This window comes from Bombina bombina, chromosome 4 (genome assembly GCF_027579735.1).
Source record: "Bombina bombina isolate aBomBom1 chromosome 4, aBomBom1.pri, whole genome shotgun sequence".
In the NCBI taxonomy this organism is placed as follows: Eukaryota; Metazoa; Chordata; class Amphibia; order Anura; family Bombinatoridae; genus Bombina; species Bombina bombina.
Genome location: NC_069502.1, coordinates 201199365 through 201214464, shown reverse-complemented (window position 1 = coordinate 201214464; position 15100 = coordinate 201199365). Strand labels below are relative to the sequence as shown.

The 15100-nt window shown below is 36.2% G+C and overlaps 1 protein-coding gene across 1 annotated transcript in view; it reads left to right on the top strand.

Moving 5' to 3' along the window:
* Nucleotides 1-634: 634 nt before the first annotated feature.
* Nucleotides 635-15100, top strand: part of LOC128656073 (ephrin type-A receptor 3-like) — a 325679-nt gene continuing 311213 nt past the window's right edge. The window contains 1 exon segment of the mRNA XM_053709749.1: nt 635-722. Coding sequence (XP_053565724.1) covers nt 635-722 — 88 coding nt within the window.

Sequence of the window (15100 nt, the reverse complement as noted above, 5' to 3'; positions counted from 1 at the left end):
TATATATATATACACACACACACACACATATATACATACAAACACACACACAGACATATATATATATATACACACACACACACACACACATATATACATACAAACACACACAGACATATATATATATATATACACATACAGTTTATATAATAGTTTATATTACAGTTTTTTATATAGAGCATATAACAGTTTTATACATAGCAACAGAGATACAACTAAGGTTTTTTTCTCCTTTTTTGGAGTTTTTCCAGCAGAAAATTATCTGTCTCTTTTCTTTAATGTTTCCATATCAAGCTCACCTCAAAGTCTACATAAGGATGCTTCACATGACCACAAAATATTCATCACTACAAGGTAAATAATAATATGTGTGTAAATCAGTGGGTGTGTGTTGTGTTGTGAGGTTGTAAATATGCTGTGGTTACAGCTCCATTGAGGGAATCTCTAGGTTGCCTGGCACATGCAGTGTGTACAATAGGAGGCTAGCAGCACTACAGGGAGGGGTTATTATGGGAGCACAATTCCTATCCAAGCTGCCTGCCCTCCTTACTGCTCTGTATCACATCCCTCCTCCCTCTGCCTCCCGTTCTCCCTATAGCTCTGTAAGTTTGCTGTTCCTGCACATAGCCTCGATATGTCTTTCTGCTGGATTTATCCTGTCCTACTCACAATTTCTTCTGTATTTAATACTCAAGCGCTGAGGACTTACCCATCCAATGAAGGTAGGTGGCTTTACAGGGGGACGGGAAGGATCCCACCACATTTCATTAACCTTTTGGCTGCCAGAGATGGCTGTAACGCGTTGCAGTCCTCTTTGGTAAGCAATGAGTTCACCTGGGTGCACATGATAGTGATAGTGATGAATACATATATGTGCATGTTCATCTTGGTATTTACAGTTAGGGATACAGTTGTACAGTATAGGAGCTGCTGTGGCACAGGCAGACCATGTGTACTGCTGGCAGGTAGCTGTCAGTAGTAGCTTAGTGTATAAAGACATCTGTACAAGTTATTGTAGCTGGTCTAAGAGTGTATTTGTGCATTTCTAGATTTGTGGCAATTGTAACTGTGTGAGCTTAATGCTCTGTATATATCAGTTTATAGTATTTTATACATCATGCTGGGATATGTGTGGGAGAGATCACTAAAAAGCATTGATAACGTGTAACAAGTCTGCTAGTTTGTATGATGCAGGTATTTTTCTGTATAGTGTGTGAATGTTTAGGGGTAAAGGTGTGTGTGTGGGGGTGTCATTTGGGGGTATGTGGGGTGCCTATATGTGATGTGTGTGTATTTGTGATTCTAAAGATTTGTTCTCAGTGGGAAGTGTCTGAGCAATTTGTACTAAGTAGGTTATCTGTGTATAGAGCAGAGCGCAGAGATAGATGTCTTTTAATTCATGTTTTCTATTTCTTAGTTATAAACTGCCCTTTAGTGCTTCACATATAGGGGAAGCAGCGCAGGGTATCTCACCTATAAAGCAAATAAACACATGAGCAGAGCATAAAAACTCTACTCTGTATAAGATCAGTCTGTGAGAGGGACATCCTTGTCATGTTATAAATAATTTACAGCATTACTGTGTTCGCTGTTAATATAATGACCAATGCATTTCTGCTCATATGACACGGGGATAAGGTTTGTGAGTTTAGTGTTCAAGCACCAAACAGAACGCTCAGGATACAGCTGGAGCATAAATAAAACAGCATCCCTGGGTATTGAGAGGAACACATCTATGTCCTAATGCCAATCAAGATAAATTATCGATAATCAAAAAACAAGGCTATATCCTATGCATGTACTTGGCTTTTACAACTTATAGATACTGTATTTAAATAAGCAATTTGCTAAAATATGTGTATTATTTACAGATAATGCCCCCTCTATCTTTGTCTCTCTATTCTATTCCCATTCAGTTTCTATTTTCTATATCTTTCCTTACTTCTCGCTATCTGTTCTTCATTTCTAGCTGTATGTTCATGGTCAATTGCGTTGGTAGATGTAGCTCTGACTCTCTGGTACCCAGTAGAGAGGGAGGTGGCTCTCTCGGCAGCCAGTTGTTTAATTTATTATTGATAAGTACTATTTGTGGCTTACTGGAGACTTGGAGAGAGATATCAGTGGGACTCATGTCAAATCCAACTCAGATGTTCAGTCTAACTGGGCACAGAGTAAAACAGGCAGTGAATAAACTAGACAAGTACCAACTGTAAAGTGAGCTTGGATGATGGTGGATAGATGATAGATAGACAGTCAGACGAGATAGATAATAGATAGATAGATAGATAGATAGATAGACAAACAAGATATATAGATAATAGGTAGGTAGATAGATAGATGATAGACAGACAAGATATATAGATACTAGGTAGATAGATGTTAGACAGACAGACAGATAGATTGATAGATGATAGGTAGATAAATAAATAGATGATAGATAGATAGATAGATAGATAGATTAGATTATAGATGATAGGTAGATAAATAGATAGATAGATAGATAGATAGATAGATAGATGATAGGTAGATAGCTAGATAGAAAGATAGATGATAGGTAGATAAATAAATAGATGATAGATAGATAGATAGATAGATAGATAGATAGATAGATAGATAGATAGATAGATAGATAGATTAGATTATAGGTAGATAGATAGATAAATAGATAGATAGATGGATACATATTATTCCTCATCTCCATCACATTTTGAGAATACATCAGGATGATCCTGAAATATAGACAGACAGCAATAAACACATGTTATAATACACACACATAAATATAGATACAGACACTATTGAAAACGCAAAGTTATTGATATACACACAGCCACTAATGCATACACAGCTCACATGCACACATATACCAATTCACACAATAATGCACAATCGACTTACTAATACATATAGAGACAGAGACACTAATGCATGCATAGCTAACATATGCACAGCCACTAATGCACAAAAACATAGATACACCCAGAGATACTAATGCATGCACAGCTCACTAATATATGCACAGCCCCTAATGTACAAAAACATAGATACACACAGAGACACCAATGCATGTACAGCTCACTAATATATGCACAGCCACTAATGTACAAAAACATAGATACACCCAGAGACATTAATGCATGCACAGCTCACTAATATATGCACAGCCCCTAATGCACAAAAACATAGATACACCCAGAGACACTAATGCATGCACAGCTCACTAATATATGCACAGCCACTAATGCACAAAAACATAGATACACCCAGAGACACTAATGCATGCACAGCTCACTAATATATGCACAGCCCCTAATGCACAAAAACATAGATACACCCAGAGACACCAATGCATGTACAGCTCACTAATATATGCACAGCCACTAATGCACAAAAACATAGATACACCCAGAGATACTAATGCATGCACAGCTCACTAATATATTCATAGCCCCTAATGCACAAGAAAGTTACTGATACACACAGAGACACTAATGCATGCACAGCTCACTAATATATGCACAGCCCCTAATGCACAAGAAAGTTACTGATACACACAGAGACATTAATGCATGCACAGCTCACTAATATATGCACAGCCCCTAATGCACAAGAAAGTTACTGATACACACAGAGACATTAATGCATGCACAGCTCACTAATATATTCATAGCCCCTAATGCACAAGAAAGTTACTGATACACACAGAGACATTAATGCATGCACAGCTCACTAATATATTCACAGCCACTAATGCACAAGAAAGTTACTGATACACACAGAGACATTAATGCATGCACAGCTCACTAATATATTCACAGCCACTAATGCACAAGAAAGTTACTGATACACACAGAGACATTAATGCATGCACAGCTCACTAATATATGCACAGCCCCTAATGCAAAAGAAACTTACTGATACACACAGAGACATTAATGCATGCACAGCTAACTAATATATGCACAGCCCCTAATGCAAAAGAAAGTTACTGATACACACAGAGACATTAATGCATGCACAGCTCACTAATATATTCACAGCCACTAATGCACAAGAAAGTTACTGATACACACAGAGACATTAATGCATGCACAGCTCACTAATATATTCACAGCCACTAATGCACAATAAACTTACTGTTACACACAGAGACATTAATGCATGCACAGCTCACTAATATATTCACAGCCACTAATGCACCAGCAACTGACACACATGGATACTAATGTATGCACAGCGCAGTAATATATGCACAGCTACTAATGCAGAAGAACATAGACACAAAGACACTAATGCATGCATAGCTAATATATGCACAGCCACTAATGTACAAAAACATAGATACACCCAGAGACATTAATGCATGCACAGCTCACTAATATATGCACAGCCCCTAATGCAAAAGAAACTTACTGATACACACAGAGACATTAATGCATGCACAGCTCACTAATATATTCACAGCCACTAATGCACAATAAACTTACTGATACACACAGAGACATTAATGCATGCACAGCTCACTAATATATTCACAGCCACTAATGCACAATAAACTTACTGATACACACAGAGACATTAATGCATGCACAGCTAACTAATATATTCACAGCCACTAATGCACAATAAACTTACTGATACACACAGAGACATTAATGCATGCACAGCTCACTAATATATTCACAGCCACTAATGCACCAGCAACTGACACACATGGATACTAATGTATGCACAGCGCAGTAATATATGCACAGCTACTAATGCAGAAGAACATAGACACAAAGACACTAATGCATGCATAGCTAATATATGTACAGACACAAATGCACAAGAAACTGATACACACAGAGATATTAATGCATGAACAGCTCAGTAATATATTTACAGCCACTAATGCACAAGAACCTTACTGATACACACAGAGACATTAATGCATGCACAGCTAACTAATATATGCACAGCCACTGATGTACAAGAACTTACTGATACACACAGATACACTAATGCATGCACAGCTCACTAATATATGCAAAACCACTAATGCACAAAAACATAAATATACACAGAGACACTAATGCATGCACAGCTCACTATTATATGCACAGCCACTAATGCAAAAGAAACATACACCAATGCATGCACACAGAGACACTAATGCATGCATAGCTAACTAATATATGTACAGCTACTAATGCACAAGAAACTTACTGATACACACATAGGCACCAATGCATGCGTATTTTACTAATATATGTGCAGACACTAATGTACCAGTAACTTACTGATACACACAGATACACTAATGCATGCATAGCTCAGTAATATATGCACAGCCACTAATGCACCAGAAACTGGCACACACACAGACACCAATCCATGCACAGCTCACTAATATAAGTGCAGACACAAATGTACCAGTTACTTACCGATGCATGGGAACACTAATGCATGCAATGCTTACTAACATACACAGATTAATGCACAGCTCACTAACACACACACACACACACATATACATGCACAACTAACCCCCCAATATATGCATAGACATTATTACATCAGCAAATTATTCATGCAATGAGATACACTAATTGCCTGCACAGCTCAATATTATAGATACAGACACTAATGAATGTGTAGTTCACTAATATACCGTAATATAATGCATACATTATATACAATAATATTATGCATGCATTATATATAGGCACTAATGCATGTACAACCCTCTAATACATATATTCATAATGATATATATACACTAATGCATGTACAGCTGAGCTCACTGATAAATACATGCAGACACTAATGCATGTACAGCTTAATAGTACATATATACAGTAAGTGATATATATAAATAACTCACCAATACACGTACACTAATGCATGTACAACTCACTAATATATACACAAAGACTAATGCATGTACAGTTTAATAATACATATGCAGTGACTAATATATACACAACTCACTAATACATGTACAACTCACTAATACATATAACGCACAAGAAACTTACTGATACACACAGATGCACCAATGCATGCACAATTTACTAATATATGTGCAGACACGAATGTACCAGTAACTTACTGACACACACAGATACACTAATGCACGCACAGTGACTAATATATACAGGTGAAACTAGAAAAATTAGAATATCGTGCAAAAGTTAATTTATTTCACTAATGCAACTTAAAAGGTGAAACTAATATATGAGATAGACTCATTACATACAAAGCAAGATAGTTCAAGCCGTGATTTGTCATAATTGTGATGATTATGGCTTACAGCTCATGAAAACCCCAAATCCACAATCTCAGACAATTAAAATATTACATGCAATCAATAAAACAAGGATTGTATATAGAACAATATCGGACCTCTGAAAAGTATAAGCATGCACACTGTATGTACTCAGTACTTGGTTTGGGCCCCTTTTGCAGCAATTACTGCCTCAATGCGGCATGGCATGGAAGCTATCTGCCTGTGGCACTGCTGAGGTGTAATGAAAGACCAGGATGCTTCAATAGCGGCCTTCAGCTCTTCTGCATTGTTCGGTCTCATGTCTCTTATCTTTCTCTTGGCAATGCCCCATAGATTCTTTATGGGGTTCAGGTCAGGTGAGTTTGCTGACCAATCAAGCACAGTAATCCCACAATCATTGAACAAATTTTGGTTCTTTTGGCAGTCTGGGCAGGTGCCAAGTCCTGCTGGAAAATGAAGTCAGCATCCCCATAGAGCTTGTCTGCGGAAGGAAGCATGAAGTGCTCCAAAATCTTCTGGTAGACAACTGCGTTGACCCTGGACTTAATGAAGCACAGTAGACCAACACCAGCAGATAACATGGCTCCCCAAATCAACACAGACTGTGGAAACTTCACACTGGACTTCAAGCATCTTGCAATGTGTGCCTCTCCATTCTTCCTCCATACTCTGGGTTCTTTGGTTTCCAAATGAGATGCAAAATTTGCCTTCATCAGAAAAGAGGACTTTGGACCACTGAGCAACAGACCAGGTCTGTTTTTCTTTAGCCCAGGTAAGACGCTTCTGACGTTGTTTGTTGTTCAGGAGTGGCTTGACAAGAGGAATACGACATTTGAAGCCCATGTCCAGGATCCGTCTGTGTGTGGTGGCTCTTGACTCAAGCCTCAGTCCACTCCTTGTGAAAGTCCCCAACACTTTTGAATGGCCTTTTCCTGACAATCCTCTCCAGGCTGCCTTCATCCCTGCTGCTTGTGCACCTTTTTCTTCCACACTTTTCCCTTCCACATAACTTTCTATTAATGTGCTTTGATGCAGTACTTTGGGAACATCCAACTTCTTTTGCAATTACCTTTTGAGGCTTTCCCTCCTTATGGAGGGTGTCAATGATGGTTTTCTGCACAACTGTCAGGTCAGCAGTCTTTTCCATGATTGTGATTCCTACTGAACCAGACTGAGAGACTATTTAAAGGCTCAGGAACCCTTTGCAGGTGTTATGGCTTAATTAGCTGATTAGAGTGGGACACTTTGAGCCTAGAATATTGCACCTTTTCACAATATTCAAATTTTCTGATATTGTGGATTTGGGTTTTTCATGAGCTGTAAGCCATAATCATCACAATTATGACAACTCATAGCTTGAAGTATCTTGCTTTGCATGTAATGAGTCCATCTCATATATTAGTTTCACCTTTTAAGTTGCATTAGTGAAATAAATTAACTTTTGCACAATATTCTAATTTTTGGAGTTTCACCTGTACAGTGACTAATATATGCACAACTAACTAATACACACAGACACTAATGTATGGACAAATTACTGATATACACTCAGATACTAAAGTCTACGCAGACTATTAAGATACTTATGCACTAATAAGTTCCTTTTATGCACCGAGATGCTAATGCTTGTACAAGTAATTGAAATGCACACACTAATTTAATGCATGCTCAGTGCGCTAACATATAAATACATATACTAATGTATGCACAGTGCATTCATACATACACAAACACTAATACATAGCTCACCAAAATATACAGTGGCTTTAATGCATCCACACTTCAATAATATACTGATGCAATAATGCACTCACTTATTTTATATATTCAAACACAGATTCCTTATTTTATAAATATATAATGTACTAGTCATGTTTCTCAATAAACTGAGATTTATTAAAATCCAATTTTCTGAAGAAGACAAAGAATAATAAAAAAGTTCTGTTTTATTTAGAGCATTATATTTCTAAGTTAAATCATGTTTTCAGATTGTGTTTAACAATTGCAAAATTAAAGTTGGCAATTCTGTTGCAATTCCAGAGTACCACTTTCATTTAATGCTTTTTATTTTACACATCTATGTCCCTTTAAAGACTTGTCCTTTATTATGCAAGTTTATGCATATAAAGAAGGATGCATAGTATATTTACATTATGTTATTTTTGCAACTTAAAGTGACATGAAACCAAACATTTTTCTTTCATTATTCAGATAGAGCATACATTTGTAAACAACTTCCAAATTTACTTATATTATCAATTTTGCTTCATTCTCTTGTTATCCTTACTTAATAGAGTAGCATTTCACTACTTGGAACTAGCTGAACTCTTCAGTAAACCAATCATTTGAGACATATATGTGCAACTACCAATCAGTAGCTAGCTTGCATGCTCCTGAGTTACCTAGCTATATTTTTTTAACAAAGGATACCAATAGAACAAATCCATGTTGATAAAATAAGTACATTGGAAAAATGTTTAAAATTGTATGCTCTTTCTTACTCACAAAAGAAAAAAAATGGGTTTCATGTCCCTTTAAAAGTGTAAATAATGTGTAAATATGGAACTATATACTCTTGTTGCAAATCTTACTGTGCCACTTCTGTAAATGTACAAAGATAACACTTTCAGTTAAAAAGGGCAATGCATAAACACCTTATATATAGACAAATCAGAAATAGTGTTTGACAAAATGAAGGGAAGTCATTTTTGCCTCTTACCATGGGCCAGATTATGATTGAAGTGCAAATTAACGCTTCGGCTCGAGCATTAACTGAGCTAGAAGTAAGCTTTTTGCGCTTGGGTTATGCTCGTATTATAAGTTTAAAGTAAACTGTTTTCCCTCTTGCGCTAACCCGACAAGTGCAAAAAGCCAAACGTAGAATATTGCGTGCATATTCACGTCTTCCCCCATAGTAGTCAATGGAGAAAAAAGTGGAAAAACCTTACTCTTTCGCAAACCCAAGCTCGTAGATCCTACCCTTACACAGCAATGTAATGCATGTTTTATTTTGATGACCTATCTGATGAACACTTATGAATGATTTGAACACATTGTAAAGCTGGTGGTTGAATCATGATCATGCCTTTTATGTTACATTAAAGTTACTGTGATTAGATCATGAATGTGTAAATTATTCAAATATGTAATTAACTGTTATGGGGAAATGATGGTCCCATGATAAAATCTACTGTGGAGTTAATATCTATTAATTGTACATCAGTATCCATGCAAAGATATTGTGTAGAGCATAAACTAAAGTGGAATGTTAGCAATATTTTAAAATCTGGATAGTGGTTGAGGATCTGTTGAGATTGTTGAGTGAAAAATCTCCTTGATATAAAAATATTCATATACGGGGTTAAAGAAATATACAAGGGTGAATAATTCACATGGTTTGTGAAGAGTATCATTATGAATCTAGCTCATATGTAGATGGTGGTTATTGAATGAAAAGTTCTTAATGTGTGGAAGAGTATGCAGGATCTATTTAACAAAAGGATTTGTTACTTGAGACTAATACAAAAAAGACCTAGTTGGGTGGATTATGGTTCATTCTTAACAGGACTGAGATAAAGAGATCATTTAGAGATCTACAGGGAGAAAGTAAAGAATCACATGTAGTATATTTTTGATGCGTTTTATTATTTGGACGATCATGGACTCAATTTATGACATTTTGTAGGTAATAAAAGGCAGGATCAGCTAAATGTGTGACAATAGAAAGGGTTCTGTATGCAGAGTTAAAAAAAACAAGAGTCCTTGTTGAATATGGACAGTCAGGTAGAACATTTGATTTCTGTAAGGTTTGATAAATAAAATATTGTTTTATGTTGATCGCCAACTGGGAGAGATGAATGTAAAAGGTAAAAATGAATTTCTGTAGATATGGGAGATTAGAGAGATGTGAAAGATCTTTACTGTTTGAAGATTGATATGTAAGGGATAAGTGCCCATAATTATTGCCAATACCTTTCTTTGAGCAGAGTCATGATAGACATCAAAGATTACAGACTATCTTTGAAGTTTGGCTTTATCAAACTTTTACCTCTGCAATTTGTTTAGCTTTTTTTATATTTTGATATTTCATTTCAACCTGTAATATACATTGACACTTTGATCATATTAAAATAAACCAAAGAAAGCCAAAAGACTTTGAATAGAGGCCAAATGTAAGTTTTTTACAGCAGATTTGACACAGCAGACTAGTAGGCAGTTCTCACTTACTATCACATTTTTTACATTTCTCTGCAATTCTGTTAATTGCTGATTTCCCGTTGAAGTATCTCTCATTCGCATGGCTGGAATCAGTAATGCAGTTTCAAGCACTATATAGTTTTACTGTATTGATCAATTGCTGTGAAATAGGCTAAAGACTCTTCTGGTGGGGGAGGAGGCGGTTTGCATTAAAACTCTAGAACTTTGAAAGATCAGAGGACTTACAGTAATTAATGAAATTCATATATGGTGTCTGGATGATTGGATTCTGTATTACTGCTCAATGAGTCCAAAAGTTTTCATTCCCTGTCCCTGCCAAATAGGACACATCCTTACAATAAATTATAAATGCATATTTTTCATATTATATCCTTAAACCTTTAATAAAAAGTGTCCTACTAAACCTTCTTTAATTTATGTTTTTCCTGCATAACTCTGCAATATTTATATTCATAAGAGACAATCACATTTTCATCTCTATTAGCAATGGTACCATATTCATAAAATATGTAACACTCTATAAAGTTGTCAGTGAGACACTAATGTCCCTATTTATGCATACAAATTATATAGGCTAGTCAATAAAACAATGCATTTTTAATTTTACAAAAATATTATTTGTTAGTATCTGCGTAGATTGTAGCAGAGGTGACTGGTATAAAGTAAGTGATTTAAAGAATCTTTTAAATATTCATATAATAATTATGAGGATTTAGGTAATCTAAAACCATTTTTGGAATAATAATGAGCAGACCATAGGGGTCCCTAAAGTAAAAATGAATCATCAGTGAATTGGATAGATCATGACGTTTTAAAAAACTTTCCAATTTATTCCTATTGTCATTTTTTCTTAGATCGCTTGGTATCCTTTCTTAAAGAGTAATCATAGGGTGAGCTTAGGAGCATGCATGTGTTCTTAGCCATCTGGCAGCAGTGTTTGCAGCATTGTTTATAGCAATGTTATATATAGTTCCAAACACTGCTGACATACACTGCCACATGCACACTCCTGAGCTCCTATAAGCCTACCTATATTTACTCTTCAGCAAAGGATACCAGGAGTACAAAGCACTTTTAAGAATAGGAGTAAATTGGAACTTTGTTTAAAATTAAAAGTTCTACTTGTATTATGAAAGATTCATTTTGACTTCACGGTCCCTTTAAGTTTAAATCTGTTAACACAATGGGCTAAAAGAAAGGTTTGTATGCTTTTTGTCTCTGCTTTTGGTTGATATAATGATTCTAAGAAAATTATTAAAAACTGAGCTTCTGATTGGATTAGCGCCATTGATTTTCATAGGTGAGTTTGTGGGTTTGTGGTCTATATCTGCCACTTACTCACTCAACCAATTATCACTCAAGCCATTATCTACGATATTACACAATTACCAAGAATTGTTTGTATTAATAATGAACACACTTAAATGTGGCTTCTTTCCCCTCTAGCACCATACTGTACGTGGCATACCAAATTACTTTGCCCATAAGGTCATAGAGTTTATGCTTGGATTGCATTACCCTAATATCTTGGCATTGTGTTTTGAACATATTTATCTCAAGATTCAGTTCTGCTATACTTTAAATAAATAATTCCTTTATTTGAGGTGCCCAGAAGCTTATTAAACACTGAAAACCTTTAGCATCTGAAACATTTTAATACTATTTATAGAGACTAAACTATGCAGAAACATTTCTTGTGTGTATCAGTCTCTTGATGCAAGTACTTGCTATGGAACAGGTACAATAATATGTGTTTCCATTACATGTAGAGTCTATGGCAACCTCACCCTACTATGAGCTGCTGAGACAAATTAGTATCCACTTGCAGCCTTTAATTGCAGGGACCTAGATCCTCCTGGGATCTGTAAAGCGATTATAAAAAGCATAGTGATTGCAGTCTGAGTGTTCCAGACCCAGTTGTGATCTCAGTATTGTTCTACCACTGTGCTGTTTATTTAACCTTTCAGTAACCAATTTTATATATAAATACATAGAAACCTATATAAAATAGGTAATAGAATAAGCACAATAATAGTGTTAATTGAATCTTAACATTTATTAATATTTGAATAAAAAGAAGACAACAGAAAAATTGGTGATCTGCCGGCCTCAAATAAATTTAAAAACACATCTCTGCCTGAGACTTTTTGTGAAAAATATATGTTAAGAGTTCAAGGGGAGTCTATGTAGGGACATGGCGGTTAGGGAAAAGAACCTGGGAGCTAAGCCTCGGGATGAGTAAGTGCTGTGTAGAAGTGCTAAAAATAGCTTTTAAAATATATTAGCCATTCTCTTGGTATGAGAGTCTAGAAAAATTTCCCTTCCACTGTTTTCCTCTTCACTATCCTTTACACCTTTACCCAAGTAGTTGACGATTAATTCATTATCTATATTATTTGTTTAAGTAAAAAGCAGAATGCTAGTTAAAATAGAGAATGGGCCCTGACGTGATCACGTTTCACATCACGGTTCCTCAGTTTTATATACAGCTGTTATCGGAATTTGGCTCTTATAAAACACTACTTGTTACAATAGGATCCCTATACAAAACACTGTACACCACTGGAAAATGCCAATAAATTACACTATACACAGCATGTCTCACATATTATACATCATAGGATGCTTTGAAACTATTCAAATAAGCATACTTTGCACTAATGATAAAAAACATCATAGCAGAGAAAGAGTTAAGTTTATGTCACATTAATATAAACAGCTAAGCTTGATGACGTGGGATGGAAACATGTCCTGGGACATGGGACTTCCAGTCAGATGAGAATAACAATCAAGTAGGGACAGGCTGGGACTGCCTTGTGCATAAAGTGGAAACAAGTAACCTGTTCAGTGCCAGCGTTAGATTCCCCTGCCCAGGGACAACAGTTGTATTGACAGTAAAACATTTCAGCTGTACTTTAATATAAGCAAGTCAATGGGGAAAGCTCAGGATTCATGATTTGTAAAGTCTGTATAAGGAGTGGCTGTTGAGCTAATAAGCAGAACCACCTATGTATTGCCTGGTTCAGCTCAGCCATGCAGATGACATATAAGGTTAGGGAATCCATGTGCTAATGCAAGATCATCTTCAATTGGATTATATCACCTGTGCAGCCCTGATCTTAAAGGGACACTGTACCCAATTTTTTTCTTTCATGATTCAGATTGAGCATGACATTTTAAGCAACTTTCTAATTTACTCCTATTATCATATTTACTTCATTCTCTTGGTATCTTTATTTGAAATGCAAGAATGTAAGTTTAGATGCCGGCCCATTTTTGGTGAACAACCTAGGTTGTCCTTGCTGATTGGTAGATAAATTCATCCACCAATAAAAAAAAGTGCTGTCCAGAGTACTGAACCCAAAAAAAGATTAGATGCCTTCTTTTTCAAATAAAGAGAACAAAGAAAAATTGATAATAGGAGTAAATAAGAAAGTTGCTTAAAATTACATGCTCTTTCTGAATTACAAAAGAAAAAATTTGGGTTCAGTGCACCTTTAAAGAGACATGATTCAGATAACCAATAAAAAGTTACGTTTTAATGAATTAGAGTTAGAAATTTAGTCCTCTGCATAGAAACTCATAGTATTCAATCTGCTTTTCGATAAAAACGGAAATTGTGCTTTAACAAACAATAGATTTAAACATTGGGGTATAAAATACTTGTGAAAGTTGAAAAGTAACCATATAGACACAACTTTAAAAACATTGTTTTAATAACGCCAGTACTGTCAGGGACAATTGCGACATTTAACTAAATATTAAAAATAAAAATAAAAACACACCATTCCTAAAGTGACTTTTGCTACAGATCACCTGTACAGGATATCACATATGTTTATGAACCTATACATAAATGTGTGCTCTGTTCTCTCTATACAGCCTCTCCAATAGTAATGAATGGAGGTTTAATAAATCAATACCATGCATGTTAATAGGCTTCTAGAATGACTCACGTGGCCATTTTAGAATGTTTTGAATGTGAGAAAAATAATAGATTGTTTGCAAATAGCCATAGAATAATGTTAAAGATTCCCAAAATGCCCTTTTGAGGATTTAACAAGTGACTAGAGGTGTTGAATTTGGCAAAAGTGGCTTCGAAAATGTTTTGCAAAGCGACTTGAAAACTGATTGTCCTCTCTGAGAACCTTCTGTCCCATAGGAGAAATTGAGCTTTTATCAAGGATCTGAAAACCCGTTTGCGAGTGCAGGAACCAGGCAAAAACACACAGGGCGCGATCCGATATCGATCGCAGTTTGCGGCGCAAGCGAGGGAACCGGCGTCGCCCGCAGTTTCAGCTCGCAACTCGAGCCATCCCATATAGGTCGCCGTCAGATGCTAACGTGCCGTAAGTCTCACAAACCAGCGATGTCCAGAAATCTGCGTAAGTACAAATTTCTGGCGTCGCCAGTGACTTGCGCCACGTTAGAATCTGCCGGCGCCTATAAAACCTGACTAAAGTTTAAAACACCCGCACTGTCTAACACGCCTCCCTAACATAGCCCGCACTGTCTAACACGCCTCCCTAACATAGACCGCACTGTCTAACACGCCTCCCTAACATAGCCCGCACTGTCTAACCCTCTATCCGCTATCCCCCCTCACTAGCC